General features: G+C 42.8%; 2 protein-coding genes across 2 annotated transcripts; both read left to right on the forward strand.

The window, feature by feature from the left end:
- On the forward strand, nt 1-10035 carry LOC129824455 (type I phosphatidylinositol 4,5-bisphosphate 4-phosphatase-A). The gene is made up of 8 exons (XM_055884140.1): nt 1-73; nt 485-663; nt 2034-2227; nt 2602-2708; nt 5448-5553; nt 6866-6918; nt 7320-7410; nt 7642-10035. Exons 1-8 carry the CDS (start codon nt 6-8, stop codon nt 7783-7785), a joined length of 942 nt encoding a protein of 313 aa, XP_055740115.1. The 5' UTR covers nt 1-5; the 3' UTR covers nt 7786-10035.
- Nucleotides 10036-14819: 4784 nt separating this feature from the next.
- Nucleotides 14820-18277, forward strand: LOC129824456 (ETS domain-containing transcription factor ERF-like). Its single transcript, XM_055884142.1, has 6 exons — nt 14820-14925; nt 15715-15772; nt 16182-16413; nt 16811-16925; nt 17166-17268; nt 17628-18277. Exons 2-6 carry the CDS (start codon nt 15715-15717, stop codon nt 17939-17941), a joined length of 822 nt encoding a protein of 273 aa, XP_055740117.1. The 5' UTR covers nt 14820-14925; the 3' UTR covers nt 17942-18277.
- Nucleotides 18278-19022: the final 745 nt, after the last annotated feature.

Genomic DNA, 19022 nt, shown 5'->3' on the forward strand with positions numbered 1-19022 from the left:
TAAATATGCAGGCGTTTGTTACCAATGCATGTAACAGGCTTGAGTTGAGAGGAGTAGGTAGGAATGTGACCAGGTGAGTGCAGCGCTTCCATCTTCTGTTATGAAGCAGAAAAGATGGGTATTGCCATTACTGCCACTATGGATTAGAGTTCCATGGTTTTCATTATAAAGTCTCGACTCTGTTCATGGAACACATTTGGTCTGTTACATGGAATATTGTTTGCATTTCAAGAAATACAATTATTCAACCTGTGTTACACTCGCGTATTTGTGGTTTGTTCTCATTGTGCTCCATTTACCAACACCCTCTTTGCTATAGCTTACAATTATTGTTTGTTATTATTCAAAATTGTTTTATTATAAGGTAGTTGTGGCCGTAGGCTGTGTTGATCAATTATTGTGAGGGAGTACTTGGTCCGACAGAGTCGCAGTAGCGAACTCATGATCATGTGACGCATACGTTACTTTCCCGGCACAATCCCAGACGCAACGGCTCCATATCATCGCTTTGCACAGTCCCACTACTCCCACGCCTTGCTTTCGGTATGGCGGACGGCGAGAGGTCCCCGCTACTGGCAGATCTCGGAGATGGTGGTCTTGGGGGTGGTAACGGCGGAGTGTCACCTGGCTCGGCTCCTTATGGTTTACCAAATAAGCCACAAAGTGAGTATACATGTCATGGATGTTCTCCAACCTAGCCAAGGCAGTCGACTGGTTAGCTAGCTAACAACTCATCGGTTCTTATGATTTCCAGATAGCCAAGAGCACAAGTTGCTGTCTAGCTAGGAACATGAACATCGCGTATTTGGTAAAAAACATAGTAACGACGATGTTGTGTCTGCACTAATTATTTTGGGAATATATTGTGGTTGCTAGCCAGCTAGCGGTTGATGCAAGCATGCCGGTTAGTTAACTTAGTTGGCTGGCAATATTTCTCTATAACCTTATGGCATTTTATGCATTTATCGTTTAGGCATCATAGTTAAACGGATGTAACTAACAAAACATAAACACTGTTGAGTTGTGTGCATGGAGCTAGCTAGCTAGTTGCAGCAAGATTTCTAACTAGCTAGCGTCGCTATAATCTATTTCTCAATACAGAATATGCAATTTACCATAACCTGATGATCCACGTGTTATGATATTGCAAGTTATGTTATAGTGGCCTACAGAAGAAGAAAAAATGTCTAATATTTGTATCACCATTTGAAGATATACCGCCAGTATGTTCACGCTAACTAGCTAGTGTGCTAATCTCGTTTGAGGCGTGTGCCGAAGCACCTGATTTGATTGGCACCGCTTCGGGCCATTCAATAAGCTTATAATTACTGCAAGATAAGACGTCGACCAATTACTGTTTTCTGGGGAGGGGCTACTGTACGGAAATATCAGAACAGTGGCATGAGTTGCTGTAACACAGGTGTTTGTTCACATCATAATACCTTAAATTCTTGTGTTTTAGAAATATTACAGTGGTAATTGCATATTTCCGCGATAATAGTACTACACACACACAGATAAGCCCCTGCAGCCCTTTTATTAAGCTCCTTTTTTGTTGGAACTCAAGACTCAAATCTCATTCTTGTTAATCCTCATTTAAAAGGTACAAAAACAGAATAGTACTTTCCGTGTAACCCTTTCATGGTTTAGTGCACTACTTACTCCATCTGTATTATTATGTCAGTCAATCTGCAAATCGGTGGCGCTAAAAGGTCAGATATATGCAATAAAAACTCACTGTTATCAAAAACAAAAGGACTGATGAAAAAAAAGCAATTAAAAATAACTAAATATGTACAAATGTATAGAGGAGCTCTGTGCTTAGGCTGCTACTAGGGTGCCATGGCAACTAATGGCAACTGTCAGCAAAATCAGGGCTTTGTTGAAGAATGTTTTACTTGCGATGACTAATATGTGGTTGTTTTTCCTACCTTAGTTGAATGCACTGATTGTAAATCACTCTGAAAAGATTGTCTGCTAAATGACAAACGGTCATGTTCACCCCCCCCCCAAACCCCCTCTCCGCATTTCAGGCTTTCCTCCCTTCCCCAGCCCCACCCAGCCCTCAGTACTTATGGGGGAGGACCCTCCTCCGTACTCCCCCCTCACCTCCCCAGAGAGTGGCAGCGCACCAGGCATCAGCTGTAGAGTGTGTCAGAGCCTCATCAGCGTGGAGGGGAAGATCCACCAGCATGTGGTCAAGTGTGGGGTCTGCAACGAGGCTACGGTGGGTGACACATATCTATCTGTAGTGTCATCACATCTATAGTCATACAAGTTGTATACAGTGGGCAGGCTGGGTGGGTGACCTACCACATAAACCTGCATGTCAGGGTTAATTTCAATTCCGGAAGTAATCTGACATTTGAATTTCCCTCATTGCTTCTCTATGAGAACTTGGATGTGGAAATTCAGTTGACTTCCTGAATTGACCCTAGGTTTAAGATAAAAGGTTAGGACAAGTTATAATTCCATGTGGAAGCTTTTTGAAAATAAACAGATTCATGGGACCAGCGCCGTTGCTAACGGATTTATTTGAAATGGAATTGAACTTGTTCACCTTTCTGTGTCCCTCCTCCTTTTGTCTCTCTCCCTCTGTAGCCCATCAAGAATGCGCCAGCAGGGAAGAAGTATGTCCGCTGCCCCTGTAACTGTCTGCTCATCTGCAAAGTTACCTCCCAGAGGATCGCCTGTCCCCGGCCCTACTGGTAAGGGGCAGGGAAGAGGGTTGAGTGAGAAGGAGTGTGTGAAAGACAGACTGGATGCATCCCAATTGGCACCATATTTACTATTTAGTGCACTACTTTTGACCAGATGGGCCCTGGTTATAGTGCACTATATAGGGAATTAAGTAATACACTATAGGGAAATAGGCTGCCATTTGGGATGTAGCCACATAATCAAAGACGGAGGGAGACGGACAAAAACGGTTATATGAAAAATGATTCCCTCCCTTCATAAAACATTACATGGCAGCAGCAGATGCTACTTCAGTCAAGACAGTGTCTCAGGGCATATATATATATATATATATATATATATATATATATATATATATATATATATATATATACATATATATATATACATATATACATATATATATATACATATATACATATATACATATATACATATATACATATATACATATATACATATATACATATATATATACATACATACATACATACAGTTGAAGTCGGAAGTTTACATACACCTTAACAAAATACATTTACACTCAGTTTCACAATTCCTGACATTTAATCCTAGTAAAAATTCCCTGTCTTAGGTCAGTTAGGATCACCACTTTATTTTAAGAATGTGAAATGTCAGAATAATGGTAAAGAGTGATTTATTTCATCACATTCCCAGTGGGTCAGAAGTTTACATACACTCAATTAGTATTTGGTAGCATTGCCTTTAAATTGTTTAACTTGGGTCAAACGTTTCGGGTAGCCTTCCACAAGCTTCCCACAATAAGCTGGGTGAATTGTGGCCCATTCCTCCTGACAGAGCTGGTGTAACTGAGTCAGGTTTTTAGGCCTCCTTGCTCGCACACGCTTTTTCACTTCTGCCCACAAATTTTCTATGGGATTGAGGTTAGGGCTTTGTGATGGCCACTCCAATACCTTGACTTTGTTGTCCTTAAGGCATTTTGCCACAACTTTGAAGTATGCTTGGGGTCATTGTCCATTTGGAATACCCATTTACGACCAAGCTTTAACTTCCTGACTGATGTCTTGAGATGTTGCTTCAATATATCCACATAATTTTCCATCCTTATGATGCCATCTATTTTGTGAAGTGCACCAGTCCCTCCTGCAGCAAAGCACCCCCACAGCATGATGCTGCCACCCCCGTCCTTCACGGTTGGGATGGTGTTCTTCGGCTTGCAAGCCTCCCCCTTCTTCCTCCAAACATAATGATGATCATTATGGCCAAACAGTTGTATTTTTGTTTCATGAGACCAGAGGACATTTCTCCAAAAAGTACGATCTTTGTCCCCATGTGCAGTTGCAAACCATAGTCTGTGTTTTTTATGTCGGTTTTGGAGCAGTGGCTTCTTCCTTGCTGAGCGGCCTTTCAGGTTATGTCGATATAGGACTCGTTTTACTGTGGATATAGATACTTTTGTACTTGTTTCCTCCAGCATCTTCACAAGGTCCTTTGCTGTTGTTCTGGGATTGATTTGCACTTTTAACACCAAAGTACGTTCATCTCTAGTAGACAGAACGTGTCTCCTTCCTGAGCGGTATGACGGCTGCGTGGTCCCATGGTGTTTAAACTTGCGTACTATTGTTTGTACAGATGAACGTGGTACCTTCAGGCGTTTGGAAATTGCTTCCAAGGATGAACCAGACTTCTGGAGGTCTACAATTTTTTTTCCCCTGAGGTCTTGGCTGATTTCTTTTGATTTTCCCATGATGTCAAGCAAAGAGGCACTGAGTTGGAAGGTAGGCCTTGAAATACATCCACATGTACACCTCCAATTGAAGTCAATTAGCCTATCAGAAGCTTCTGAAGCCATGACATAATTTTCAGGAATTTGCCAAGCTGTTTAAAGGCACAGTCAACTTGGTGTATGTAAACTTCTGACCCACTGGAATTGTGATAGTGAAATAATCTGTCTGTAAACAATTGTTGCAAAAATGACTTGTGTCATGCACAAAGTGGATGTCCTAACCGATTTGCCAAAACAATAGTTTAACAAGAAATTTGTGGAGTTGTTGAAAAACGAGTCTATGACTCCAACCTAAGTGTATGTAAACTTCGACTTCAACTGTACAAGTAACGATTACTGTAAACTAGGACTATGATGGACATTAATTACAACAGGTGTATTCCTGTGTAACTAAGTTGTGAAGATATATAACTTTCAAACTACAGAAATTCTGCCTGTATGATGTATTTTTTTTGCATCATATGAGGCTCGTACCGGCTGTATTTCTGTATTTTGAAAGTTATATATCTTGCAAACTTGATGGCTGACATGCAAAACATTTTGGGACTATATCAATAATGGACTTTTGTGAAATAAACATCAAAAGATAGTTTCTGGGTAGAGTTTTCCTTTAAGGGCTGTATTAGGCTAACCCGGTGCATGGATAAGTTAGGTGACTTGTATGGAACTTACGCTCTGTAGCATTTAAACCTAGCTAAGAATACTGACTTGTAGACTGAACGGTGAGTTATGTGGTTGCTGTTTTGCCATCCTGGCACTGATTCTGCTGATAGCAGCTATTTCGAATAAGGGTCTACTTGTGATGCAAGGTTGTTTTCCTAAACATGAATGCACGAACTGTGACTCTGGAAAAGAGCATCTGCTAAAATGACTTCAAAGTAAACATTTTAGTTGACGGGTATGGTGACGCTCTGTTGCATTTAAATCTAGGAATACTGACTTGTAGACTGATCAGTGAGCTATGTGGTCGTGTTCCCCCCAGTAAGAGGATAATAAACCTGGGTCCGGTCCACCCTGGTCCAGCCAGCCCTGACCCCCAGCCGGCCGGAGCTCGGGTCTCCTGTGGACACTGCAGCAACACTTTCTTGGTAAGACCCTTCCCTCACAGCTATCATATACAGTAGGCTGCATCCCAAATATAACCTTATTCTAGCCAAAAGGGCACCAGGGCCCAAATGTTTGATTGTGTCTATAGGTAAATGAGGTGTGTGTTTGTGGTTAAGATTTGGAAACATTATCCAGTGTCCAAAGGCTTATTGGGTTATTAGGTAATCAAATAAGTGTAAAATCTTTCCAGATTCCAGTTCAAATAAGAAAGGGTTGCAAATATAACCCTATTAAATCAACAAAACAATAATACAAGTTCTCCAAGAATCAATCATTTAAGTGTTATGCACACGAGTGCAACAATCTGGTTAGTATTATTGACTCTTACATGAACAACAAATACACCGGCCAGTTTATTTGCCTCCAGGACAGCCTGAATTCTTTGGGCATGGATTCTACAAGTCGGAAACACTCCACAGGGATGTTGGTCCAAGCTGCCGCGATGGTATTGCAGCGCAGTTGCTGCAGATTGGACAGCGGTACGCCACCAGCCTGTACCTTTGACACCAGGCAGGATGGTACCACGGACTGCTGTTGCTTACGCCAAATCCTGACTTTGCCATCAGCATGACGCAACCGGAACCGTGATTTGCCGGACCATTCAATGTTTTTTCCACTCCTCAATTGTCCAGTGTTGGTGATTTCGTGCCCACTGGAGCCACTTCTTGTTTTTAGCTGATGGGAGTGGAACCCGGTGTGGTTGTCTGCTGCAGTAGCCCATCCGTAACAAGGATCAACGAGTTGTGCATTCCGAGATGCCGTTCTGCACACTGCTGTTGTACTGCATTATCATTTGTTTATGGCCCGCCTGTTGGCTTGCGCGATTCTTGCCGTTCTCCTTCGACCTCATCAACGAGCTGCTTTCGCCCACGGTACTGCCGCTGACTGGAATGTTTGTTTGTCGCACAATTTTGTCGCTCCCACAGACTCACTGTCTGTGGGAGCGATCCATTTTCGTGAACGGGTGGTGTACCTAATAAACTGGCCAGTGAGTGTCTGTACAATTAATTAAAACAAACTATTACCACATTTAAAACCACAGACAAGTAAATGTTATATGGTTAGATTGAGTGTGTTTGAATATGCAGGTAGTGTGTATGTATTCTCTTCATTGACTGTTTCCTCTCACCCTGACAGCATCCAAAATGGTAGCCTACTCCCTATTTAGTGCACTACTTTTGAGTAGAACCCATACGGCTCTGGTCAAAAGTAGTGCACTGTTTAGGCAATAAGGTGCCAATTGGGATGTATACTCTTATCATATTGACATGAGTGTCTTGTAATGTGTTTCAGTGGACAGAGTTTACTGACAGGACACTCGCCAGGTGCCCACATTGCAAGAAAGTGTGAGTTTCTATCTGTCCACACAGTACCCAGTCAATACAGAGGAGTCGTTTTAAACGGGATTATACAATATGCAAAAAAATTATGTTCTCCAGTGGTGGCTGGTGGCACGTTATATCGGAGGACATGCTCCTAGTTGTGGCTGGATGACTGTACCATTAGCCTGTAGCATTAGGCATCAGGATAAGCTCCTTACTGACTTGTGTGCAACTTCTCAAGTCTGAGCTGTTACTCTTACACAACCTGTTATTAGTATGACTTGCTTCAGCAACTGTTTAAACCTATGAAGTTATTTTGGACAGCCGAAGCAAGTCGGACAATTTTTCTCCAGGAAAATGACCCTTTCTATTTAATGTTTACGGTCCATTTTTCCCTCTCTTTTACCACACCCTTCGACATGCAGCTCCTCTATTGGTCAGAGGTACCCTCGAAGGCGGAGCTTGTGGTGTTTTCTACTATGCTTGCTTTTCAGCATCTCCACTGCTGGGCTGGTGGTGAGTACACCCTCCACACTGTCCACTCTACATTACATTACATTACTTGACAAACCCATATCGTAGCTGTGTCAAACACTGCCATGTCCCCACCGCCTAAGCCCCTTCATGAGGCAGGAAAAACCCTTGTTAAGTGTTCTCTCTCCCTCTGTTCTGTGTCTGTGGGACCCATCTCACCACTAAACACAAAAATACAAATGTTACATGCTCTCTTTCTTTCTCTCTCTGTAGGCTGGTACGTGGGTGAAGGCCCAAGACTATGGGGGTATCTATGCTTCCTGGGCTGTGCTGATCCTGCTGGTACTCCTTACCCTGGGCCGGGCTCTGTACTGGGCCTGCATGCGTGTTAGTGAGCCCCTACAGAACTTCACATAGACACACACACATGTAGGTTGAAGTTGCCCCTAGATGCTGATCTTGGGTCAGTTTCGCATTTCCCTCTCTAAATGGTTAAGATTGGGGGAAGGGAAGCTGATCTCCTAGATGTGTACCTAGTGGGAAACTTCACCCCAAAACCACACAAACAGGGGAGAGGAGACCTGCAGGAGTGGGGGGGGGGCTTTTAAAATAATATTTATTTAAACCGGAAATTAAAACAAAGTTTTCCCCCTCCTTCCCTTTAGTCTGTTCAATGTGTTTCCGAACTGGATAATGAAAAACATTTACCTACTCCCGAAGGAGCAGTAGCGTGACTGCTGCATTACTAGTTCAATTAGTTTTAACATGTTCGACTACTGTCCCTTCCCTGTTTTTAATCATCACTCGGGCCCTATCATGGCTTGGCTCCGTGGAAGAAAGTCTTAAGTTATGACACGACCCTCGGAAAAGACGGCTACTTCAACACTGATTTCATGTTCTGGTTTTTGGGGCATTTTACATCATTTATTTGTTTTGGTAAACCCTTGAAGCAGTTTAGAAAGGCAAATGAGGCCAGTGCAAGGTGAACGTCACCCAAGTTACCATCCCTTGCCCGTCATGGTGCATAATCTGTGGGACTGTCAGTCTTTGATCCAAAGTAGCTTGGAAGCCTTAAAAGCAGTTTTATTTATTTTGTATTTAACCTTTTATTTAACTAGGCAAGTCCAGTTAAGAACAAAATCTTATTTCCAATGACCGCCTACCCCGGCCAAACCCGGATGACACTGGGCCAATTGTGCGCCGCCCTATGGGACTACCAATCGCTGACGGCTGTGATACAGCCTGGATTTGAACCAAGGACTGTAGTGGCGCCTCTTGCACTGAGATGCAGTGCCTTAGACTTAGCTGCGCCACTTGGGAGCCCAGTTAGAGAGAGAGCTTGAGATGAGGTTGTTCAATCTGACTGGACACACACAGCCCTTCTCTCTTACACACACACAGCTAATAGCTTAGATGAAAGCTGTCAGTGTAACCCATAGATGTACACTGTACTATAGAGCCTCAAAATGATGAATGACCTCAGTGGTGCTGCCCATGTTAAACAGGCTTTGGGCCAAGTGTGCCCACTACCCAGCTATGGTCGAACTACAGTACATCTTTTCCTGGCTACCCATCTAACGTTTCTTCTCCACAATGAGTCGGGATTTGCTTTCCTCCCTGACCCTTTGAAACTGTGTCAACATTTTGACTGTTCTGATTGGTCCCAGAAACCGATGAGTCGGGCCTGATATGAATCACGTCATTTTGACACCGGCACAAATGACGAGGATGGCAGGTTCAGACTGATGTATAGATCCATAGAGCAGCGGAATTAAATTGGGGCTGAGTCGTCAGGCAAAATCTACCCTCCCATGGTCAAAATGAGTCCTTGATGACAGAGGCAGGCCGCGGGTGTTGTAGACCCTGTGCCTCGGAGTGGCTGTTGTAGTGCACTTCAGGTTGGGGGGGGTGCGTCCCAAATGGCACCCTACTCCCTATACAGAGCACTCCTTTTGTCCAGAGCCCGTATATGGCTCTGGGCAAAAGTAGTGCACTAAATAGGGAGTAGGGTACCATTTTGGGATGCTGTCAGGGTGAGAGTAAACGGTCAGTGAAGGGAATACACTTCCTGCATATTCAAACAGTCAAACTAACACGATAACACTAACTCGTCTGTGGTTCTGAATATGGTAGTTAATATGTTTTTTAAAATTACAGATATGTTCGTTTCTGTTTTAATGAATTGTACATATGTTGTTCATGTGAGTAATTATTACTAAGCAGATATTCTGTTGAACTCGTGCATAACACTACATGACTGATTCTTGGAGAACTGTTTAGTTGATTCAATGGGGTTATTTTTGCAACCCTTTTTAATGGAATCTGGAAAGTTGTTACACTGATTTGATGACCTACTAACCCATGGACTGTGTCAATGTTAAATCGCACACACAAACCTCATTTACTTAGACAAACATTTAACCACAAACCACATTAATTGCATCATTCTACACACACACACAGCTCTTTGAGATGGTTACCCTGCTTAACAGAACTGTTACAGTAGCAGTGAGTTATTTTAAAATGTCATGTTATTTATTATGATGATCATGTTTTAATCATGATATTTATGTACAATATTGATCATGTTAATGATACCAATGATCAAGTACCTGGCTGATGTGCTCTTCAGAGTTTGTTTACACACAATAAAGACGTATGAAAATATCTGAATGCTTTTTAGGCTGTTTTGTATTTTTGTTATTGCTTTTTAAAAGACAGTTTACAATAATCAAAACCAAACATGAGACAAAACAACTACTTAGCGGTGAGTAGTCCAGATACTCGAACACTTTCACAGGTTGTTATAATTAGTGTCATTTCACAAAATGAGTGCCTTTTGAGTCCCGTTGATATTTTGAATAGAAATTGTGCACCAATTTTTATTTTTAAAATACTTATTTATTTTAGACTTGCTCTGGAACTTTGGCATCTAAGTATATATTTATTTAAACTTCCAGCTTTGGGCTGGATGTGTCAGAGTAGTTCATTTAAGCAATAGGGCCTGGGGGGTGTGTGGTATATGGCGAATATACCACGGCTAAGGGCTGTTCTTAAGCACGACACAACGCGATTACAAACTGGTTACCAACGTAATTAGAGTAAAAAAATAAATGTTCTGATATACCATGGCTGTCAGCCAATCAGAATTCAGAGCTTGAACCACCCAGTTTATAAACATGCAAAATCTATGAGCAGAATTATTGTTTTACCTCAATTAGCCACAAAATCCCTAGCTTGAAAGCAACTTTTTCTGGAAGCTGTGCTGCACCAATTCCCCCATGTGGGCCAGCCCCCGAGCAATTCGAGTTCAACCAATGAGCTTCTGCCCCTCGCCATATGAGTGACAGCTAGCATGATGCACACACAGCAGAGCTGAGAGCGAGAGAGAGCAATGAGGTGTTGCGCAATTTTCAGGGACCACTTTTGGCGCGTGAGTGCTGCTTTCAGAACTACTGGCTAAAAAGTATAAACAAGTACCAGAGAATCCCTTTAAATGAAGTGCCCTTTACAATAGACAATATTGAGAATTCAATAAATCTGATTTTTTTTTTTTTACATGAAAAGGCTTGCTTGTTAAAGTGCAAAAATTCTGCATTTTGGCATGTCCCTGTGTCACTTCTAGGAAGCTTTTAACCCACTTACCCCCAAAATGTATCCAAGTTTCACCATCATTGTAAAGCCCTGGTTATTTTCTTGGATTTGACAAAGTGATTTCTGAAGATTTGATTTATTTCATGTGATTAGTGATTCATTTACGTCTGTACCTCATTTTAACGTCAACCCTGTTACGTGAACTGAGCTATTTTTTTTTTATATGGTGAAACTATTCCTTTTTAAATATTCTTTTCAAAACAAACATTGAAAATCTAATAGTAAAATCAGGTGAGCCGGTTCTACTCTTTTTTTGCCATTTTGTGGTGGAAAACCGAGCAGGTCGAGCATGACCTCAACCACAGGAGGCTGGGGGCACCTTTAATTGGGGAGAACGGGCTCGTGGTAATGACTGGAGTGGAATCAGTCAAATGGTATCAAATATATCAAACACATGGTTTCCAGGCGTTTCATGCCATTCCATTTGCTCCGTTCCGGCCATTCTTATGAGCTGTTCTCCCTTCAGCAGCCTCCACTGTCGTCAACCCTATTACCCATAGATAGAACTGTTAAATTAAAATGTTTTGTGGAGCTTGCATTACATTTCCACTCTGTTGCACACAACCTTGGTTCCAATCACGCTGTCACAAGGGGATGTATGGCTGATTTAAGAGATTGTCAATCCTGTTACTTTATTTGGCACTTACTATATTTATTTCTTTATTTAAACTCTTGAGATGGGGAAAATGTTGTTTATGAACATGAGCTCCCGAGTGGCGCAGCGGTCTAAGGCTTTGCATTTCAGTACACTACATACCCTGGTTTGATTCCAGGCTGTATCACAACCGGCCGTGATTGGGAGGCCCATAGGGCGACGCACAATTGGCCCAGCATCGTCTGGGTTTGGCCGGGGTAGGCTGTCATTGTAAATAAGAATTTGTTTTTAACTGACTCGCCTGGTTAAATAAATGCATTTTATGACAATGTTAAAATTAAATTATTATTATTATTTTTTTTAACAAAGTTACACTTCTCAAAAGCACCAAATTGGAGGAACGACCCAGTTACATTCTATCCAAATTAAAAGTTTTGAACAGATCCATTATGCCTTGTGATGTACACCAGTGAAACAAAGGTGCACACATTTGTTATAACCTCACACACACAGTCACACACCTAACCTAGCTCCTTTTGGGCTCTTCTTGAGTTTCATGCGGATATATTTTTTCCCCGACAAAGAGATGGAAGGATTAGGAACATTGAGAAACCTTTCAAAAACCACAAGCTCCCTGGAGAGAGCGGGGGAGAGGGAGGGGTGAGAGAAGAGTCAGCAGGAAAAAAAGACAGACAAGTGTTTTTTGGGGAGAAAAGGTGTGCATCCCAAATGGCAACCTATACCCTATGTAGTGCACTACTTTTGACCAGGGCCTTATGGGGCCTGCACTATACAGGGAATAAGGTGCCATTTGGGACACATTCAAAGAAAGAGGGAGGAAAAGACTGTTGGTCCTGTAACCTTCTGGGTTTAAGTGGCTTTAGCTCAGAGGGCATTAGCAAAAAAAAGAGTGGGGCGGTAATCTGGGTCCTGTTCAACACACACGTGTTTGTCACAAATGGCAACCTATTCCCTATATAGCGCACTCGTTTTGACCAGGGCTCTGGTCAAAGTAGTGCACTGCATAGGGAACAGAGTACCATTTGGGGTAAAGCCACAAACTTACACTTTCCGTTCTCACATACACACATGATGAGAACTGATGTTCCCACTAAACTCATTGCCATGACTGAATACTAGGCCCTGAAAAAAACACTAAAACCTTCATCCCTCTTACTCGTAACAGGATTTGACCCTAAGACCTGCAGCATGACCCTCATCCCACACAATACCATCATCCTGTCTCCCATACAGGCTGTAGAATCCCAAATGGCATCCTATACCCTTTGTAGTGGGCCACTTTTGACCAGGGCCCATAGAAAATAGGTTGCCATTTGGGACGCGGCCACACTTTCCTCTCTAATACATAATATGGGCTCATCAACCTGTATCATAAACAGTTCTCTCACCATATCCCTTCACTCTTACTCACAAAGCTATCTCTGTCAGTGAAAGGGGAAAAAAGAGCAGAGGGGGGGGGGGGGGGGGGGGGGAGAAATTGGGTGAGGAAAGGATTTAAATGGACGGCTTGAAGGGAGAGAGAGGAGGAGAGGACGGAGGCATGAAAAGTCGCGGAAAGAGATTGAACAGAGGCTAAGCTAAGTAGCAGATTAAGCTTCTCGGTCGTCAAGCTGTAAAACAAACAGTAGTCCTTTTACAAGAACGTAATCCTAATTTAGCCCCCCCATCCCATTCATGCACATACATACATCCAAAACACTATGATAAGTTTAGTCACAGTGGACATATTCAGTGTCCGAACTGGCCCCCTATTCCTTTATAGTGCACTACTTTTGACCAGAGCCTTATGGGCCCTGGTCCAAAAAACGTGCACTATGTAGGGAATAGGGGGCCATTTGGAATGCATACAGTACATACTATTGAAAGAGGAGAAGAAGCTCAGAGCAAGTTGTTGTAAAACCACATTCCTGTGTGCCAGTTGGGTTTTCAATGAGCCTTGCAATGTTGACGACTGACTGGTCCAACAGCATGCGGAGTCAGAGGGGGAAAAACAAGGAATTTTACACCAAACTGAAACATATTTTTGACACCCCCAATGACGACTTCAATACCTCTTGTATCTGTAACTCTGTGTGTGATCGACGTCCACCGTAGGCTGTGTCACCAGTGTATCCCTTTGGGCTGCCACAGGCTCTGTATGTGTGTGTGGGTGCATGCGCGTGTGTGTGTGTGTGTCTGGTTTCAGGCGATCCACCCGCATGTGACCCGGAGTCCCAAGACTGCTCAAAGCACAACATTCAACTCAATTAGCAGCATGCATAATTGATGTCTGTCTGGAGGAGTATTTGTATTTACACTGGAATTAAAAGCCTCCGGTGTCAGCTATCGTATCTGAGGGGACAGAGGGGCGGGAAGGATGCACTGATTCTACACCTTTTTCAAACCATTGCTATATCGAGAGTAAAGTGCTCTTCAGCAACCATTGCTGCATTAGAAGTGATATTGTAAATCTTATTTTTAACACTTTAAAAGAGCAGAGGCCCGGACACAGTATGCGCCTAATCACCTCTGGCGACGTTTCAATCCACAGTCAGGTACAATGAAACACTCGTGTACACTGTGATTGAGATAGCCAGTATCATCAGAGCCCATCTCCCCCTAACTTTACTTATGCTGGCTGCTTTGTTGGTCCTTGATCAAAGACACGATTCATAGGTGAAAACAGACTGCGTCCTAAATGGAATCCTATTCCCTACACAGTGTACTACTTTTGACCAGAGCCCATATGGATTGCTTTGACGTTCCGACTCTTATGTTGTTAGATACTGTAGGACCAACGGGACATTTAAACGCTGATGTAATAGTATCATTATCTTGTCTATTGTTGTATATTATGATTTGTTATATTATATATGTTTATAGTGTGTTATATTGTAGCATTGTAATGATGATTGTTTTCTGCCCAGGGACTACAGATGAAAATGAGCGGTCTAGCTAAATCTGGTGCAATGGCATGTTGTACATGGTCCCTGACAAATAAACAAATACATAAATATGTACACTTTGACATCATTTTGAATGTCACCACACTGGCAAATCATAGCGATCGATTTAGTTTAACTCCAGATCATGGGACGGTAGGAAAGAAGAACAGGGGAAGGCGTGGAGAGGGAGGAAGGAGGAGGGTAGGAGAGAAAGGTAGATGGGATGGGGGTATAAGCTTGATTCTGACAGACTGCTGTCCCTCAATCTGTCCAGACTTCGTCAAGGGGACTAACAGACAAACGGCTCTTCTCTGCTCATCTGGAGAAGCATCAGCGTACATTTCTGCAACACTGGCCACAGAGGTAACTATAGCATCTTCCTACTTATATCACATTTCCTCCTCCGCTTGTGTTTGTTTCTTTTTTAACCAGTCCAAACAATAAGAAGTTCACTCAAAGGAGAAATAAAGTTATTCTAGTCTGTTCCTGTAATTGGAGGAATCGTATATTTTTTTTTTAACGAAAAACATCCTCAGTTCAGCTGTGTGCTGTGATGGGCGATTCTGCTTTCATGCTGCAATCGTTTGTCGGTTCTTATAACTACTGTATATCTATTTGCTAAGAAGTTGTGTATGAAACTCCAAACGACATGAAATTGTCTGCTTTCCTTTCTAAATGTGAGCATTTTACAAACAAACGAATTACATTTTAAGAGACAGTATGTTTTATTTGTCCCATGATTAAATGCACGTTTTAGTCTAGTTTGGTGGAATGGCATTTTTGGAGGCCATCAACAATGATGATACAATCATATTACTTCAGTGTGAAGATGAATCAGGTGCTTAGGATGACATTGGATTTCTATAATAACGTCTTAACATAAATATTTGACATTTATAGAAAAAAAAATCTTTACACGTTTGAAGTGGCTAAGTTATTATCGACTGCATTTCTGCTGTGACTGTTTACTGTAATTTGTTATCCACTTCATAAAGAAAGATGAAAGAAAGTGACTTATACCAATTATCAATGCCTTATTGTGGTAATGAAGATAATCAAACAACTTTACAGACGTTCTCGAATATATGACTTCATTGTGGTGGTGATGATGATCATGATGATTATGACGATGAAGATGATGATATTTTACAGATGCAGTGTAACTGTCACGCCTCTATAGGATCCCTTCCCTCGCCATATTGGAGCAGAAGTAAGGGTCCCACTTTATATTGTGTCCCTAAAACAGTTGAGTATTTGCATAGTAAGTAATTACATCATTTAGGCACTGGGCAGGCACAGTGTGCGTGCACATTTTACAATGCACTTGCTATCATTGCAAATTGAGGTTTGCGTGGTCGACGTAGGTGTCTTGTGTCTATGCATTTCTCTCTGCAAGCGAATCTCAATCGTATTTCCTTGATTTGCTCGCATCCTCCTTGCCTCTCGTCCTTCTCAAAACTAAATTGGAGATGAAGGTCAGAAGGAAAGGACCTCTGACCTTCTACTACAATACGGTTGAAAAGTAGGTGAGGAGAGAGGATGCGAGGAATGGAAGAAAAACAAACTGATAAAGAGCCTATGTGTTTAATCTAACGATTCCTCCTGTCTCTTCCTGTTAGCAGTGTTATTCCCTGATTGGGCATACAAGCCTGCGTGGTCGCCTGGCTCCAGACAGGTGCAGCTGTGGCACTTCCTGTTGGAACTCCTTGGGCGGGGTGAGGGCGGGGCGATCGGATGGGGGGGAGAGTGGGGGGAGTTTGTCATCAGAGACCCTGAGAGGCTGGCGAGGCTGTGGGGAGAAAGGAAAGGCAAACCCCACATGAACTATGACAAGCTGAGCAGAGCACTGAGGTGAGGTGACATAACACACTCACATGGTGATGGTGATGAGGATGTCTCACAGATGTAACTGTAATTCCACACACACACAAGTCACGCACGCACACACAGACTCTTACGCTAGGCTCACATACAGTAGCCTCGGTCAACCATCCTGATCTCGCGACCTTAGTGAAGTCAGGATGGTGGATCAGGCTACACATCACAGGAGGTTGGTGGCACCTTAATTGGGGAGGAAAGGCTCATGGTAATGGCTGGAGGAATGGTATCAAATACATCAAACACATGGCTTGATGCCGTTCCATTCGCTCCGTTCCAGACATTGTTATGAGCCGTCCTCCCTTCAGCAGCCTCCACTGCTACACATACAGTGTCAATACTAACGTTGCTCCTTCTTTGTTACCAACAGGTACTACTACAACAAGAGGATTCTTCATAAGACCAAAGGGAAGAGATTCACCTACAAGTTTAACTTCAGTAAACTGATCCTGGTTAACTACCCAGGGTACCCACCTTGCCACCAGGTCATTATATCCCCGGTTTAATCTCAAGGTGTACGTCCCAAATAGCACCCGGTTCCCTATAAAGAGCTATGGGCAAAAGTAGTGCACTATACAGGGAATAGGGTTCCATTTAAGACGCAGATAATTTACACATATCCTACCATCTCACAATCATACCAACCTCATTGCATATAAGGATGTGATGTTAGTCAAAAAGAGAAGGTGTTTTCATATCTCCATTACCATCCTTGTCCCTCCCAGCTGGTACAGAGTGCCCCTCTTCCGTTCCCCCTCCCTCCCCCTGAGGGTGGGGTGACTGGGGCCCCACTGTGTGGAGGAGGGAGAGGTGCCATGATGGACAGAGGTAAGATTCCAACCCTCCCTCCCATAAAACCTCATGACAACACACTCCACCACATTGATGATTGATCCATGTCATTCCGCTTCAATTTATTTGACGTTACTCAGTGCTCATTTCGGGCTCCAAGATTTCAGGGGCTGTATGTATCAACCTTCTCAGATTAGGAGTGCTGTTTTGCCTTTCAGATTACAACGAATACGATTATATGGACAAGAGGGAACTGATCCTAGATAAGCACTCCTACTCTGAGATGCTTAATATATACAGCCCAAACATACAGCCCCTTGTCCTCAAGATATTTGTGCCATCTTTTGATGTAAATCAATGTGCATGTGTCTGTCTGTGTTCCTTTTGATTGACAGCCCTCCAGTGTGTCACACACCCTCTCCTGCTTCCGTACGGCCTCCAGAAGCCCATCCCGTTCCCACAGTCCCACTATCTTCAGGGACACTTCCCTTTCCTCTCTGGGCCCCCTCCTCCAGGGAGCTCGAACCCTAACCCGAGTGAACTCTCAGCAGTCCTTCCACCTTCCGCCACCGCTGCTTCACACCTCCACCCCAATGGCTGGCCAACCAAGAATATGAACAGAACCGCCACCCTTCGTGTGGGACTGGGAGCCAAAGAGAGTGGGAGCAAAACAGGAGAGAGAAATGTGGGAAATGTTGATGGGGAGTAGAGTCAGAGGAGGGGAAATGCAGGGGAGATCGTTTCCTCTTTTGACATTATAATAGGTCTTTGTCTGTGGTTTTTTGGTTGAAAAGGCTGTTATTGAAATGACAATTTTATAATAGTATCGTTCCTATTGAGGTTGTTTTATAATATGTTTGTGTGACAAAGCACTTCGTGTATAGAGCAGATAAATGACAACTGTAATGATGAATTGTATGAGCAGTGCACTTACGTTCTCAACAATCTTCAACAGAGATGTCGTTTATGTGTTATCAAATATTGCACTTGTCAAATTGTTGTCCTGTGCTTTATGAATATAAAAAAAATAAAACGATTTGGTCTACCTAAAGACTAATAAAGCATCCCCACAATCACCAGTATCGTCCTGTAGCGATACGACTCCACTCCAGGTGGAGACAGTATCACAGCTGCTGGTGTGCTCAACAGAACAAAAACATTTCCCTGGGAGAATCGTCCGACGTCACTTTGGCGCAGAACATTTCAATCGCATTTCTGCGCAGGTAATGTCTGTGTGGCGTTAGTTTAATTTGAGTGTTAATTAAGAAAGCATAGCGTAAGTAACTTTAACCTTTTAGTACAGTCAGTCTCTTCGACATTATCCAAGTAACTTCACGCGCACTTGACAAAGCCTTTTACAAAAATGGGACCAACAACACAGGTGAACTCAGACGAACAAACAAAAACTCATATCTCAAGGAGGAATGACTCATCAACATGACATTTTCAAAGGTTATGCAATAAACGATATCGACCAACTCGCAGTAAATATGATCGCTTCAACAATTCCGCATGCAAACTGTGCCAAAGAATCGGAGCTGTTTAACGCGTCAGCTACCTAGTGATATGCGTTTTTGAGTCATGTAGATGGAACCTTGCTTACATTATCACTCAGGCCAAAAACATTTTTTTTAGCTTGCTCCACACTCCACAAAACTCATTCCAGACGTCAGTGAATTTGTAAACTTCGAGTTGGTACTCAAATAGTTTGTTTGGACAAGATAACACCACCTGAAATGGACAAAGCGTCAAACCGTTCTGGCCCCACTGATTTGTGGGTGCTCCCGGAT

The sequence above is a fragment of the Salvelinus fontinalis genome, chromosome 26, assembly GCF_029448725.1.
Source record: "Salvelinus fontinalis isolate EN_2023a chromosome 26, ASM2944872v1, whole genome shotgun sequence".
In the NCBI taxonomy this organism is placed as follows: Eukaryota; Metazoa; Chordata; class Actinopteri; order Salmoniformes; family Salmonidae; genus Salvelinus; species Salvelinus fontinalis.